The sequence below is a fragment of the Mobula hypostoma genome, chromosome 1 (assembly GCF_963921235.1).
Source record: "Mobula hypostoma chromosome 1, sMobHyp1.1, whole genome shotgun sequence".
Classification (NCBI taxonomy): domain Eukaryota; kingdom Metazoa; phylum Chordata; class Chondrichthyes; order Myliobatiformes; family Myliobatidae; genus Mobula; species Mobula hypostoma.
This window is the reverse complement of record NC_086097.1, coordinates 3,444,410-3,460,697: the sequence shown is the minus strand read 5'-3', so window position 1 is coordinate 3,460,697 and position 16,288 is coordinate 3,444,410. Positions and strand designations below refer to the sequence as shown.

General features: G+C 42.7%; 1 protein-coding gene across 3 annotated transcripts in view; it reads left to right on the top strand.

Annotated features, from left to right (window-relative positions):
- prima1 (proline rich membrane anchor 1) overlaps positions 1 to 16,288 on the top strand; it is a 254,401-nt gene that overhangs the window by 45,427 nt on the left and 192,686 nt on the right. For 2 of the 3 annotated variants that reach the window (XM_063043274.1, XM_063043283.1), the window contains exon 3: positions 12,345 to 12,474. In XM_063043274.1, coding sequence (XP_062899344.1) covers positions 12,345 to 12,474 — 130 coding nt within the window. Of the gene's footprint in view, positions 1 to 12,344; positions 12,475 to 12,915; positions 13,000 to 16,288 lie in introns of all 3 variants that reach the window. The other variant, XM_063043266.1, reaches the window with a different exon arrangement.

The following is a 16,288-nucleotide window of genomic DNA, read 5'->3' as shown; positions in this document are numbered from 1 at the left end:
TACACCTCAACACAACACTGTACACCTCAACACAACTCTATACACCTCAACACAACTCCATACACCTCAACACAACACTATACACCTCAACACAACTCTATACACCTCAACACAACTCCATACACCTCAACACAACACTATACACCTCAACACAACTCTATACACCTCAACACAACACTGTACACCTCAACACAACACTGTACACCTCAACACAACTCTATACACCTCAACACAACACTGTAGACCTCAACACAACACTGTGCACCTCAACACAATTCCATACACCTCAACACAATTCTATACACCTCAACACAACTCTATACACCTCAACACAACTCTATACACCTCAACACAACTCTATACACCTCAACACAACACTGTGCACCTCAACACAACACTGTACACCTCAACACAACTCCATACACCTCAACACAACACTGTACACCTCAACACAACTCCATACACCTCAACACAACACTATACACCTCAACACAACTCTATACACCTCAACACAACTCCATACACCTCAACACAACACTATACACCTCAACACAACTCTATACACCTCAACACAACTCCATACACCTCAACACAACTCTATACACCTCAACACAACACTGTACACCTCAACACAACACTGTACACCTCAACACAACTCTATTCCATACACCTCAACACAATTCTATACACCTCAACACAACTCTATACACCTCAACACAACACTGTACACCTCAACACAACTCTATACACCTCAACACAACACTGTGCACCTCAACACAACACTATACACCTCAACACAACACTGTGCACCTCAACACAATTCCATACACCTCAACACAACACTGTACACCTCAACACAACTCTATGCACCTCAACCCAATACTATACACCTCAACACAACTCTATACACCTCAACCCAATACTATACACCTCAACACATCTCTATGCACCTCAACCCAATACTATACACCTCAACACAACTCCATACACCTCAACACAACACCATACACCTCAGCACAACCCTAGAACACTATACAACTCAATAGTTCTATACTTCTCCATAACTCTGTAGTGGTTTATATCTCTAAACAACTCTCTAACTCCATACAACTGTCCAACTCCATACAACTCTATACCTCTAAACAACTCTCTAACACCATACAACTCCCTAATTCTCTCACTCTCACTCTTTACCACTCAAGAACTCCACACTACTCTAAAACTCTATACTATGCTGCAACTCAATACAACGTTATATCCTTGTAACCCTATATAACTCCACACAGCTCTGTAACCCTGTACAAAGTAATACCACTCTATCACGGTACAACTCAAAACAACTCTCTATGGTTGAATACAGGACTGGAGGTGTTGTATTTGAATGTGCACAGTATACAGAATAAGGCAGGTGATCTTGCAGCACAGTTAGATTTGCGGGTGTGATGTTATAGGCATCACTGATTCATGGCTGAAAGATTATGACTGGGACCTTAATGTCCAGGGATACACATTGTATTAAAAGGACAGGCAGGAAGGCATCCAATGATTTAGATGATGGAAAAGATGGCTTTGTTGCAAAGTTTGCAGATGATATGAAGATCAGTGGAGAGGCCTGTAGTTTTGAGGAAGTAGAGAGGCTACAGAAAGACCTAGACAGATTCGGAGAAGGGGCAAAGAAATGGTGCATGAAATACAGTGTTGGGAAATCTATGTCCATGCACTTTGGCCGAAGAATTGAAAGGGTTGACTATTTCCTAATGGAGAGAAAATACAAAAACTGAGGTGCAAAGAGACTTGGGAGTCATTTGTACAGGATCCCTAAAGGTTAATTTGCAGGTTGCGTCTGTGGTGAGGTAGGCAAGTGCAATGTTAGCATTCATTTCAAGAGGACTAAAATATAAAAGCAAGGATATAATACTGAAACTTTATAAAACTCTAATGAGGTCTCATTGTGAGTATTGTGAGCAGTTTTGGGCCCTGTATCTTAGAAAGGATGTGCTGAAACTGGAACAGGTTAAAAGGAGGTTCATGAAAATGATTTCAGGATTGAATGGCTTCTCATATGAAGAACGTTTGATGGCCCTGGGCCTGCCTTCACAAGAATTCAAAAGGATGAGGGGTGACCTCAAGGCCCTGAAAGAATAGATGTGGAGAGGATGTTTCCTATGGTGGGAGAGTCTAAGACCAGAGGACACAGCCTCAGTATAGAGGGGTATCCTTTCAGAACAGAGATGAAGAGGAATTTCCTTAGCCAGAGAGTAGTGAATCTGTGGAATTCTTTGCCATAGGCAGCTGTAGAAGCCATCTATATGTATATTTAAGGCACAGGTCAATAGGTTCTTGATTGGTCTGGATATGAAGGGATACGGGGAGAAGGCAGGAGTTTGGTGCTGAGAGGAAAATTGGATCAGCCATAACTCTCTAACACTATACTATTTTGCAGACTCTAGATAACTCTACAAATCTATCTCTGGACAACTCTGTAACTCTGGACTCTCTGTGTCGGACTGTATACAACTCTCTATGTCTAACTGTACAACTCTCTATGTCTTACTCTATACAACTCTCTACGTCTAACTCTGTGCAGCTCCCTAACTCTCTGCAACTCTAGCTGTATACAACTCCCCAACTTATACAACACTCCCACTCTAAAGACTTCTACAACTCTATGCAACTGTATGCAACTTTGTAACTCTATAGAACTCTATACACTATAAATCTGTACAACTCTCTAACTCTATACTACATGATACTTCTATCTCTTTGCAACTCTCTATACTACTCTAAAACTTGATACAACGTTGTATCTCTATAGTAGACTACTGATAAGGCTGACTGCAACAGACTGTTTTCTAAGTTACCATTATAAAATACCTCGGTGATGCTAAAGACCTACACAGGAGCACAAAGTGTCTCCCAAAGGCAAACTGAAAGTGAATGTGACATATGGAGTCAAAACACAGCAGTTAGAGCTTTGTGTATTGAAAAATGGAGGTGCATGGTTGAGAAAAATCCAACTAGACTGGCATACCACGAAAGTGTTCAATGCATCATCAACGGGCAACTGTAGCCCAAACAGTGACACAAACCAGAAACTGTTACAGCTGCTTAATGCTACTGAGAAGGTGTTTGAAAAGGTGATTGGTAAACTCAAAGTCATGAAGGCCAGAATTGAACTGAATGAAACGGCAACACCAAGATTCTATAATGCCTTATACAGTACACTACGTCCTAAAGTGGACGCTGAATTTCAGAGCTTGGAGGCGACCTGCCTTCTCTCCAAGGTTGAGTGGAGTGATTAGGCCACACTCATTGTCAAAGTGATCAGGAAGGGGAAGGCCAGAGCAGTCTGCATATTCTGGGACCTCAAAGTGAGCATTAACCCTGTGTTGCATACTGTATGGTATCTCCCGCCACAAATAGAAGATATTTTTGCATCTTTGGCAGTCAGGGAGAGGTTTTCAAAGATTGAGTTGTCACAAGCCTATCTGCAAATGGAGATTGAGGAGTCGGGCAGGATGTCCCTCAGAGTCAACACTCATAAGGGACTGTTCCAGTATCACCGTCTCGTCTTCGGTGTCACATCAGCTCCAGCAATTTAGCAAAGAGCAATGGACCAAGTGCTGCAAGATATCCCAGGAACACAGTGTTACCTTGGGGTTGAGTGGGATCTGGGATCAGCCATGATGGAATGGTGGAAAAGACTCGATCGGCTGAATGGCCTCATTCTGATCCTATGTTTTAGAGTCTTATGGACATCATTGTGACTGGGAAGAATGATGAAGAGCACCTCCAGAACCTTAATAACGTGCTTACCAGGCTGAGTGAGTATGGTCTGTTTGCAGAGAGAGAGAAATGTCAGTTATTTAAGAATGAAATCTCATATTGTGGACATGTCATCGACAAACATGACTTACATAAGTCACAAGAGAAGACTGAAGCAGTGCTGCAGGCAGCCAAACCAGAAAATGTGTCACAACTCAAGTCATACTTGGCCCTTCTAAACTACGCTGTACCTATTGAATTCAATTGAATTGACTTTATTTCTTAAATCCTTCACATACATGAGAAGTAAAAATCTTCTCATGTATGCACAGAGACTGAACGTGCAATTTGTAGTAATTTGTAATAAATAGTCTGTATAACAGGACAGTCAATATAGCATAGAAATACAATTGTATTAGCGTGAATTAATCAGTCAGATGGTCTGGTGGAAGAAGCTGTCCCGGAGCCTCTTGGTCCTGGTTTTTATGCTGTGGTACCGTTTCTGTTACAGACGGGAGGAAAGTGGAAGTGGTCAGAAAGATGTGAAAGACCATTAAAGGAAACAGAGAGACTAATAACATCGGATGAACTGCTCACCCATTATGACCCATCACTGCCCATCAAACTGGCGTGCGATGTGTCCCCTTATGGCATTGGTGCCATTTTGTCACACACAATGAAAGATGGGTCTGAACGTCTGTTTGTGTTTAGACCATAAGACATAGGAGCAGAATGAGGCCATTCAGCCCATCAAGTCTGCTCTGCCACTTCATCATGGCTGGTCCTGGATCCTACTCAACCCACACAGCTATCTTCTCAACATATCCTTTGATGCCCTGACCGATCAGGAAACTATCGACTTCTGCCTTAAATATACCCACGGACTTGACCTCCACCACAGTCTGTGGCAGAGCGTTCCATGGATTCACCACATTCTGGCTAAAAGAGTTCCTCCTTGCTGTGTTCTAAAGGGTCATGCCCTCAGTTTTGAGGCTGTGCCCTCTAGTTCTGGACACCCCCACCATAGGAAACATCTTCTCCACATCCACCCTATCTAGTCCTTTCAACATCCGGTAGGTTTCAATGAGATACCCTTGCATTCTTCTAAATATCAGTGAGTACAGGCCCAAAGCTGCAAAACTCTGCTCATATGTTAACCCCTTCATTCCCGGAATCATTCTCGTGAACCGCCTCTGGACTCTCTCCAATGCCAACACATCCTTTCTGTGATATGGGGCCAAAACTATTGACAATACTCCAAAATTTTCTTCAAGGTCACTGACAAGCGCAGAATGCAAGTACACACAGATTAACCAAGAGACCCTTCCTCTAGTATGGGAAATAAAGAAGTTCCACCACTACCTCAATGGACAAAAGTTTATTCTAGTGACAATCCACCAGCCCCTTGTGTCAATTTTTAAGTGAATCCCAGTGATGTCTGTGACCCAGTTCCAATACTGGGCACATTTCCTGGGAGTGCATTCTAATGACATAGAATTCATGGGCACACAACAACACAGCAACACTGATGGTGTCACGTCTTCCACTGATGGCAACTGAAGAAGAAAATTCTTCACACTGTGATCCAGCAGAAGCGTTCCACACAGCATTGCTGGTAACAAATTCTGAAATACTAAAGGAATCAAGGAGTGACCAACATTGTGAAAAGTCTGTGATCTCACCATGCAAGGATGGCCAGCTCAGGGTAACCCTATGTTTTCAGAGTACTCAGTGAGACGAGACCAACTGACTATATGTCAAAGATCCCTAATGTGTGGATCCTGTGCTGTGGTTCCCACTAAACAACACCAGACGTAGAAAATCTGCATGAATGACACCTGGGTACAGTCAGGTTGAAGAGTCTCACCTGAAGCCACATGTAGTGGCCAGGAATAGATCGACAGATTGAAAATTTGACCAAAGTCTATTTGGGATGTCAAAAAGATCAAAATGCACCCTCACAGGCACCATTACACCTGTGGGAGTGGCCATCATCACCATGGCAAAGAGTACATATTGACTTTGCTGAGCCATTCATGGTCTCCATGTTTCTGATTACTGTTAATTTTGTTTTATATATATTCATTTACGGGATGTGGGCATCGCCAGTTAAGCCAGTATTTATTGCCCGTCCCTAGTTGCCCTTGAGAAGGTGGTGATGAGCTGCCTTCTTGAACCGCTGCAGTCCTTGAGGTGTACGTACACCCACAGTGCTGTTAGGGAGGGGATTCCATGATTTTAACTCAGCGACAAAGAAGGAACCAGCAATATGTTTCCAAGTCAGGATGGTGAGTGACTTGGAGGGGGATTTCCAAGTGATGGTGTTCTCAGGTATCTGCTGTCCTCATCCTTTTAGATGGTTGTGGTCGTGGGTCTAGAAGGTGCTCCCTTAAGAACTTTGGTGTGTTGTTGCAGTGCATCTTGTAGATAGTACACACTGCTGCAACTGTTTTATCGATGGTGAAGGGATTGGATGCTTGTGGAAGGGGTAGCAATCAAGTGGGCTGCCTTGTTCTGGATGGTGTCAAGCTGCTTGAGTGTTGGTGAAGCTGCACTCTTCCAGGCAAGTGGCGAATATTCCATTACACTCCTGACTTGAGCCTCGGAGATGGTGAACAGGCTTTGGGGAGTGTGGAGGTGAGTTACACGCCACAGGATTCCTAGCCTTTGACCTGCTCTGGTAGACATGGTGTTTATATGGCTAGACCAGTTCAGTTTCCTGTCAATGGTAACTTCAAGGCTGTTGATGGTGGGGGATTCAGTGATGCTGATGTCACTGAATGTCAAGGGTCGATGGTTAGAGCCTCTCTTGTTGGAGATGGTCATTGCCTGGCACTAGTGTGGCTTGAGTGTTACTTGTCAGCCCAACACTGGACATTGTCCAGGCCCTTCTTCATTTGGCTATGAACTACTTCGCTATCTGAGGAGCCACAAATGATGCAGAACATTGTGCAGTCATCTGCGAACATCCCCACTCCGACCTTATGACGGAAGGAAGGTCATTTTTGAAGCAGCTGAGGATGGTTGGCCCAGAACACTTCCCTGAGGAACTCCTGCAGTGATGTCCTGAGGAAGAGATGATTGACTCCAACCACCACAACTATCTTCCTTTGTGTCAGGTATGATTCCAACCAGCAGTAGGTTTTCCCCCTAATTCCCATTGACTTTATTTTAGCTAGGGCACCTTGATGCTATACTCAGTCAAATGCTGCCTTGATGTTGAGGGCTATCACTCTCACCTCACCACTGGTATTTAACTCTTTGGTCCATGTTTGGACCAAGGAGGTGATGAGGTCAGGAGCTGAGAGGCCTTGACGGAACCCAAACTGGGCATCCGTAAGCAGGTTATTGCCGAGTAGGTGCAGCACGACAGCACCGTTGGTGACCCCTCCCATCACTTTGCTGATGATTCAGAGTAGGCTGATAGGGCGGTAATTGGCTGGGTTGGACTTGTCCTGTTTCTTGTGTATAGGACATACCTGGGCAATTTTCCACATTGCTGGGTAGATGCCAGTGTTGTAACTGTACTGGAACAGCTTGGCTAGTGACACAACAAGTTCTGGAGTACAAATCTTCAGGATTATTGCAGGATTTTGTCTGGGCCCATAGACTTCACAGTATCCAGTGGTTTCAAAGTGCTCATTCAGAGTTGCTGGAGGTCATACCAGTGAAGTCAACCAACTCAGAAAAGACTGTTTCTGCTCTGAAGACTGTCCTCTCCAGAAATAGCTTACCTGAACAAATTGTGAGTGACAACAGACCACAATACACGTAAGAGAAGTTCAGACTATTCATGAAGGAAAAATAGCATCAGATATTTCAAGTCAGTTCCCCACCACCCACCAACAAATGGGTTAGCTGAAAGGTTTGTCCAAACATTCAGGGAGTCCATTAAAGTGATTGTCAAGGAGGACGCTTCTCCACAGCAAGAAATGGACAACTTCCTTTCCGTTTGTCAGAATACAGTTCACAAATCAAAATCTGCAATGCTGTCATGAGCAGGAATCTGAGATCTCACATAGATCTCCTGAAACCAGACCTCCAGAGGGAAGTGCAGAGTAAACAGTTCAGCCAGTTGCCAAGTAGATCAGCAAGGAGCTTCGAGATTGGACAGGGAGTTCTAGCACTTGATAGCCCAGAAGACAAGTGGACACCCGGCAGGATAACTTCAAGAACTGGACCACTGATGTACACAGTGGACGTTGAGATCAGATATGGTGACATCATGTGGACCAGATACTGGATGCTCAACCAAAGAACACACCTGTTTGTCTGTGTCCAACAAGATGGACACTTTACAGTCACCGGACTTACCTCTCAGTGATAATCCTGTCACCAACAGCGATGGGACACCTGCAACAGACAAAGTTGCCTTTGACAAGACACCTGCCAAAACTAATGCCACTCCACAGGTCCAAAGGCGCTACCCTGAAAGACGCAGACCGCCACCCAGAAGCCTGAATCGTTAGTATAGTGAAGTTATTTATGGACTGTTATCGTGAAGGTATGTTTATTTGAGTATGATTTGTTAGAGGGAAGTTAATTGTTTTGTTACATATACAGTTTTGTGTTGCTAAAGAGGGAGGAGGTGTAATGTATGGATCTATTTCTTTTAGCGTAATGACTCCTGTTAGCACAGATTATGGACTGATAACTTCCCCATGCCCATTGATTTGTTGTCCTTCCCCTACAATGACAATACACCAGTTGACATCACCTCCACGTGCATGCTTTTATTTAATGGATATGTAGTTGTACAGACACAACAAAAACACCCTACAAAATACTTAAAAATAACTGTAGGCCTTGTCTCACTGACATGATCGGTAGTCAGACTCTTTCGGTATTCTAAATATTTCTGACAGCAAGCTTTCTCAATCATGTTCTTCCTATTTAAATGTTAAAGGAAACAACAGGAATTCTGCAGATGCTGGAAATTCAAGCAACATACATCAAAGTTGCTGGTGAACGCAGCAGGCCAAGCAGCATCTGTAGGAAGAGGTGCAGTCGACGTTTCAGGCCGAGACCCTTCGTTAGTCCTGACGAAGGGTCTCGGCCTGAAACGTCGACTGCACCTCTTCCTATAGATGCTGCTTGGCCTGCTGCGTTCACCAGCAACTTTGATAAATGTTAAAGGAATTCAATTTGCTACTGTCAGTTTTAATATATTTATTAAACAGGTTAGCAATATTATCAGTGGCACCACAAGGCTGTGTGCTTAGTCCCCTGCTCGACTTGATTTACACCTATTACAATGTGGCTAAGCACAGCTCCAAAACCATATTCAAATTTGTTGATGATACCACCGTCATAGACTGACTCGAAGGTGGTGAAGAATCAGCATACAGGATGGAGACTGAAAATCTGGCTGATTGGTGCCGCAACATCTCAATGTCAGCACGTCCAAAGAGTGATTTTTGATTTCAGGAAAAGGAAACCAGTGTTTCATGAGCCAGTTCTTATCGGGTGATCAGAGGCAGAGAGGGTCAGCAATTTTAAATTCCTGGTGTTATTTTTTTGGAGAACCTGTTCTGGACCCAGCATGCAAGTGTAATTATGAAGAATGCAAGGCAACACCTCTACTTCCTTAGGAATTTGCGAAGATTCAGCATGTCATCTAAAACTTTGACAAACTTCTATAGATGTGCAGACTGATCAGCTGCGTCACAGCCTAATGTGGAAACACCAGTGGCCTGGAATGGAAAATCCTACAAAAAGTAGTAGATACAGCCAAGACCGTTACAGATAAAGCCCTGCTAACCATTGAGCACAACTCTATGGAGGAATTGTCGGAAGAAAGCAGCATCCATCATCAAGGACTCACACTAACCAGGCCATGCTCTCTTCTCACTGCTGTCATCGGGAAGAAGATACAGGAGACTCAGGACTCTCACCACCATGTTCAGGAACAGTTATTACCTCTCAACCATCAGGCTCTTGAACCAAAAGGGATAACTTCACTTGCCCCATCATTGAAATGTTCCCACAAGCAATGGACTTACTTTCAAGGATTCTTCATCTCTTGTTCTCGATATTCATTGCTTATTTGTTTATTTATTTATTATTATTTCCTTCTTTTGATACCTGCACAGTTTGTTGTTACTGATTCTGTTATGGTTATTATTCTATAGACTTATTGAGTGTTCACACATGAAAATGAGTCTGAGGGTTGAAAATGCCAACATATATGTATTTAGGTAATAAATTTACTTTGAACTATATCAAAAATGCACTAAATGATGCATTCAAACAGATTAATTTTTGCATAACATTATTAAATATATTTTCAATCAACATTACATAAAATAGTCTTGATAAAAAATTCCTTTCATAATTCAGTTTTCTAAAGGGAAGATGACACAACCGTGGCTAACAAGAGAAGTCAAAGCCACCATAAAAGCCAAAGCGAGGGCATATAATAAAGCAAAAATTAATGGGAAATAAGAGGATTGGGAAGCTTTTAAAAATGAACAGAAGGCAGCAAAAAAGTCGTTAAGAAGGTAAAGAAGGAATAAAAAGTAAGCTAGCCAATAATATCAAAGAACATACCAAAAGTTTCTTCAGATATATAAAATGTAAAAGAAAGAAGAGAGTGGATATTGAACTGCTGGAAAACGATGTTGGAGAGGTAGTAATGGGGGACAACAAAATGACAGACGAACTGAATAAGTATTTTGCTTCAGTCTTCATGGTGGAAGACACTGACTGTATGGTGGAAGTTCCAGGTATCGGGGTCATGAAGTGTGTGAAGCTACCATAACTAGAGAGAAGCTTCTTGGGAAACTGAAAGGTCTGAATGTGGATAAGTCACCTGAACAAGATGGTGTACACCCCAGGATTCTGAAAGAGGTGGCTGAAGAGATTATGGAGGCATGAGTAATTATCTTTCAAGAATCACTAGATTCTGGAATGGTTCTGGGAAACTGGAAAATTGCAAACATCACTCCACTTTTCAAGAAGGGAGAGAGGCAGGAAACTATAGTCCTGTTAGGCCGACCTCAGTGGTTGGGAAGATGTTACAGTTGATTATTAAGGTCTCAGGGTACTTGGGGGCACATGATAAGATAAGCCAAAGCCAATGATTTCATCAAGGGAAAATCTTGCTTGACAAATCTGTTGTAATTCTTTGAAGAAATAACAAGCAGGATAAACAAAGGAGGCGTTGTGTACTTGGATTTTCAGAAGGTCTTTGACAAGGTGCCACACATGAGGCTACTTAACAAGCTACGAGCCTTTGGTATTACAGGAAAGATTCTAGATGGACAAAGCAGTAGCTGATTGGCAGGAGGCAAAGATTGGGAATAAAAGGAGCTGGCTGCCGGTGATTTGTGGCGTTCCACAGAGGTCTGTCTTAGGACCGATTCTTTTTATGTTATACACCAGTGATTTGGATGATGGAATTCATGACTTTGTTGCAAAGTTTACAAACGATACAAAGGTAACGGAAGGGATAGGTAATTTTGAGGTAGTAGAGAGGCTACTGAAGGACAGACAGATTAGGAGAATGGGCAAAGAAGTGGCAGATGTCGGGAAGCGTATGGTCGTGCACTTCGGTGGAAGAAAATGAAAGGGCTGAATATCTTCTAAATGGAGAGAAACTACAAAGAAACTGAGGTGCAAAGGGACTCGGGAGTCCTTGTGCAGGATCCCCTAAATGTTAATTTGCAAGTTAAGTCAGTGGTGTGGAAGGCAAATGCAATGTTAGCATTCATTTCAAGAGGACTTAAATATAAAAACAAGGATGTAATGCTGAAACTTTATAAAGCACTGATGAGGCCTCACTTGGAGTATTGTGAGCAGTTTTGGGCACCTTATCTTAAAAAAAGATGTGCTGAAACTGGAGAGGGTTCAAAGGAGGTTCATGAAAATGTTTTCAGGATTGAATAGCTTGTTGTATGAAGAGCACTTGATGGCTCTGGGCCTCTACTCACTGGAATTCAGAAGAATGAGGGGTGACCTCATCAAAACCTATTGAGTGGTGAAAGATCTTGCTAAAATGGATGTGGAGAGGATGTTTCCTGTGGTGGGAGAGTCTAAGACCAGAGGACACAGCCTCAGAATAGAGGGGCGCCCTTTTAGAATGGAGATGAGGAGGAATTTCATTAACCAGAGAGTGGTGAATCTGTGGAATTCTTTACCAGGGGCAGCTGTGCAGGCCAAGTCTTTAGGTATATTTAAGGAAGAGAGTGATAGATTCTTGATTGGTCAGGGCATGAAGGGAAACAGGGAGAAGGCAGAAGACTGAGGCTGAGAGGAACATTGTATTGCCATGATGAAATGGTGGAGCAGGTGGACTAGATGGCCTAATTCTGCTCCTGTACCTTATGGTCTCATGGTCTTATAATTATCTGTTATTTTGCAACAATGCCAAGCAATTTGTGGTAAAAATGATGTTAGGTGTGAATTCTGCAGAGCTTAATATGATCAGATCATGGCCAGGTTTTGCAAATTGCCCTCAAGTCTGAGCTGGGAGAGTTGTGACACTCATTTCCCATCAGGCTTACTGGAGCACAGCTAACAAAATAGTGTGTCATTTCAGCACAAACTGTCAAAGTTATGTCTTTCTCTCTCTTTTACAGTTGTAAAGCCAACAGATTATCCGCCATTGAAGCCCTGGTGGACGGACATGGTGATTGTAATTGCGGTGGGATGTGCTACGCTTGCCTTCCTGGTGGTGGCTGTTATTATCTGCTACAAAGCAATTAAACGGTAAGGTGAAACTCTCCGTGTATCATTGAAAAACGTGTCCCCATGTGAATTATTGTATATTGGCGGCTGAAACAAGGAACATCATCTGAATTGAGGGGAAAAAAAAAGCAAAATATAAACATTTTAGTTCAAGTTTAGTGGTCATTCAACCATGCACATGAATACAGCCAAATTAAACAGTGTTGATCCGGGGCCAAGCTGCAAAACACAGATCCAACAATCACACAGAGAATGAGGCACACACAGCACATCTAATTACAAAAGAAAAACATACAGTAACAAATAATAATAATGATATAAAAACAAGTAATATGGCCCAAGTCCCTGAGTAACATGGCCTGTAGATTCACGGTCCATGGGATGTTGTCCCGGAGCCATATTTCTGCAAGAACAAGCCCGCAGCAGTTCCTCATCTCGCACCTGTGCTTGTCTGTTACCCAGGCAACACTGGAGGGCAGCACTGACGGGAGGACCAACCCAGTACACACCCGGCTCTGGTGTCTCCATCCCTGCTGGCTGCAACAGGTGACATCAAGGCATGATTTATTGATGATTATTTTAAACAATATTGTCAAACTCAGTATCTCCACATAACATTACTGTTTCTCTAATACAAGTGAAGTGAAATAACTCTGTGGTCATTCGGGTTATGGAAATTGATCTGTATAAAATCCACAAATCATAACTCATACATTTGAGATATGGAATAAAATTCACTCTTACAGAATTTATTTAAATAATGAATAAACACATTTTATTTTCTTTCAGCTCTCACTTCCTGATGTATGCACAAGTGATATTGGTTTGCATTATAAAAAATTACGGCACAGGCAGTTTTCAAGCAACACGACCACCATAACACAGATGATGTCTCTATGATTTGGCCCATGGAACCTGCTTCGCCATTCTATGGTGGCTGATTTATTATAATTCTAAACCCCATTCTCCTGCCTTCTCTCCATAATCTTTGATGCCCTGATTAATCAAGAACCTACCAACCTCCACTTTAAATCTACTCAATGACTTGGTCTCCACAGCAGCCTGTGGCAGTGAATGCCACAGATTCACCACCAACTGGCTAAAGAAACTCCTTCTAATCTCCATTCTAAATGTGTGTCTCTCCTGTCCGAGGTTGTGTCCTCTGGTCATAGATTCCACCACTATAGGAAGCATCCTCTCTACATCCACTCTATCTCAGCCTTTCAACATTTGGTAGGTTTCAATGAGATCCCCTCCCATTCTTTTAAACTTCAATGAATACAGGCCCAGAGCCATCAAACACTCCACGAATGTTAACAGTTTCATTCCCAGATTCATTCTCATAAACCTCCTCTGGGCCCTCTCCAATGTGAACACAACTTTTCTTACATAAAGAACCCAAAACTGCTGACAATAATCCAAGTGCAGTCAAACAATGCCTTATACAGCTTCAGTGTTACTTCCTTGCTTTTATATTCTAGTCCTCTTGAAATGAATGCGAACATCGCATTGCCTTCCTCACCACAGACTCAACCTGCAAATTAACCTTTGGGGAATCCTGCACAAGGACTCCTAAATCCTTTGCATCTTGGATTTTTGAATTTTCTCCCCCTTTAGAAACTAGTCTACATGTTTATTCCTTCTAATAAAGTGCATGACCATACATTTCGCTACATAATATTCTATTTGCTACTTCTTTACCCATTCTCCAAATCTGTCTAAGTCCTACTGCAGACTCCCTGCTTTATCAATACTACCTTCACCTCCAACTATCTTCGTATCGTCTGCAAACTTGGCTACAAAGCCATCAATTCCATCATCTAAATCATTCACAGAAAACATGAAAAGCAGTGGTTCCAACACCACTAGCCACTGGCAGCCAACCCAGAAAAGGCTCCTTTATACCCATTCTTTACCTCCTGCCAGCCAATCAATCTTTTATCCACGCTAGAATCTTTCCTGTAATACCATAGGCTCATAGCTTGTTAAGCAGCCTCATGTGTGGCACCATGTTAAAGGCCTTCTGAAAATCCAAATACACAACATCTACTAATTCTCCTTTGTCTATTCTGCTTGTTATTTCTTCAAAGGATTCCAGCAGGTTTGTCAGGCAAAATTTTCCCATGCTGACTATGGCCTGTTTTATCATGTGCCTCCAAGTACCCAGAAACCTCATCCTTAATAATGGACTCCAACATCTCCCCAACCACTGATGTCAGGCTAACTGGCTTATAATTTCCTTTCTTCTGCCTCCCTCCCTTCTTGAAGAGTGGAGTGACAGACATTTGCAATTCTCCAGGTTTCCGGAACAATGCCAGAATCCATTGATTCTTGAAAGAGCATTACTAATGCCTCCACGATCCTTTCATCACCTCTTTTGGAACCCTGAGGTGTACACCATCTGGTCCAAGTGACTTACCTACCTTCAGACCCTTCAATTTCATAATCCCCTTTTCCTTAGTAAGGGCAACTTTACACACTTCTGCTCCCTGATACACTCAAAATTCTGGCACACTGCTAGTGTTTTCCACAGTGAAGACTGATGCAAAATACTTATTAAATTTGTCTGCCATTTTTTCTTCCCCCATTACTACCTCTCCAGCATCATTTGTCAGCAGTACGATATTTACTCAAGCCTCTTTTACTCCTTTTCTATTTGAAAAAAAACTTTTGATATTCTCTTTGATATTATTGGCTAGCTTACCTTCATATTTCATCTTTTATTCTCCTTATGCTTGTTTTAGTTGCCTTTTTAGTGACTGCTAATTAGGTAATACTTTAGTGATTTTAAAAATTCTGTCTGCATTGTTTGTAAATCAAAGTGAAAAAAGTTTATTACACCTCAAGTGGCAAAATTGCTGCTGCCTTTATAGACATCCAGAGTTCATCTTGTATTATACTGAGTGGCCACTTTATTGGGAGCACCTGTACAACTGCTCATTAATGCAAATATCTTTGTGGCAGCAACTCAATGCATAAAAACATGCCAACATGGGCAAGAGGTTCTGTCGTTATTCAGACCAAACCACAGAATGGTGAAGAAAGCTGATCTAAGTGACTTTGACAGTAGAATGATTTTCGGTGCTAGGCAGGGTGGCATGAGTATCTCAGAAACTGGTGATCTCCTAGGATTTTCATGCACAACAGTCTAAAACGTTTACAGAGAATAGTGTAAAAAGAAGAAAACATCCAGTGTGTGTCAGTTCTGTGGGTGAAAATGCCTTATCAATGAGAGAGGTCAGAGGAGAATGACCAGGAAGGCAACTGCAACATGAATAACCACACATTACAACAGTGGTGTGCAAAAGAGCATCTCCGAATGTGCAATCTGTCAAACCTTATTCCTTCCCGTAAGATGGCGGCACGTATACATGCAGCAGCCTCTTGGGGGCCATCAAAAGGTGCTTTTTCCTTTTGTTATATGTGTTTTTATACACAGCAAGACTATTCTTGACTTCACCGCATCGAGCAGTTGGGTTGCTGTAAGATCCAGCAGGCAGCTCAGAGGAGGTGAGTCAGCTCTCTGGGCCGGGGACATCATACCAGTCCGTTGGGCCAGGGTTTTGAGCTGAGCTGTCAGGCCGCAGGAGAAACTGGATTGGGTTCGGAAGAGCTGACCTGTGAGGAGACCATGCTGCTGTGAGCTACTCGGAGGTATCGGAGTTGGTGCCTTTGAGTGGCCGTGAAGGCAGCGTGCAGTGAAACCGTGAGTGAGTGTCTTGAATGTTTCTTTTGTGATCACAAGGCCCTGTTGGGAATTGATTGCTTCCCTTGTTTGGTGAAGAGACAGGCAGCGAGGCAGCTGTGTCACCTTGGTTGTAGCAAGGACTGGGCC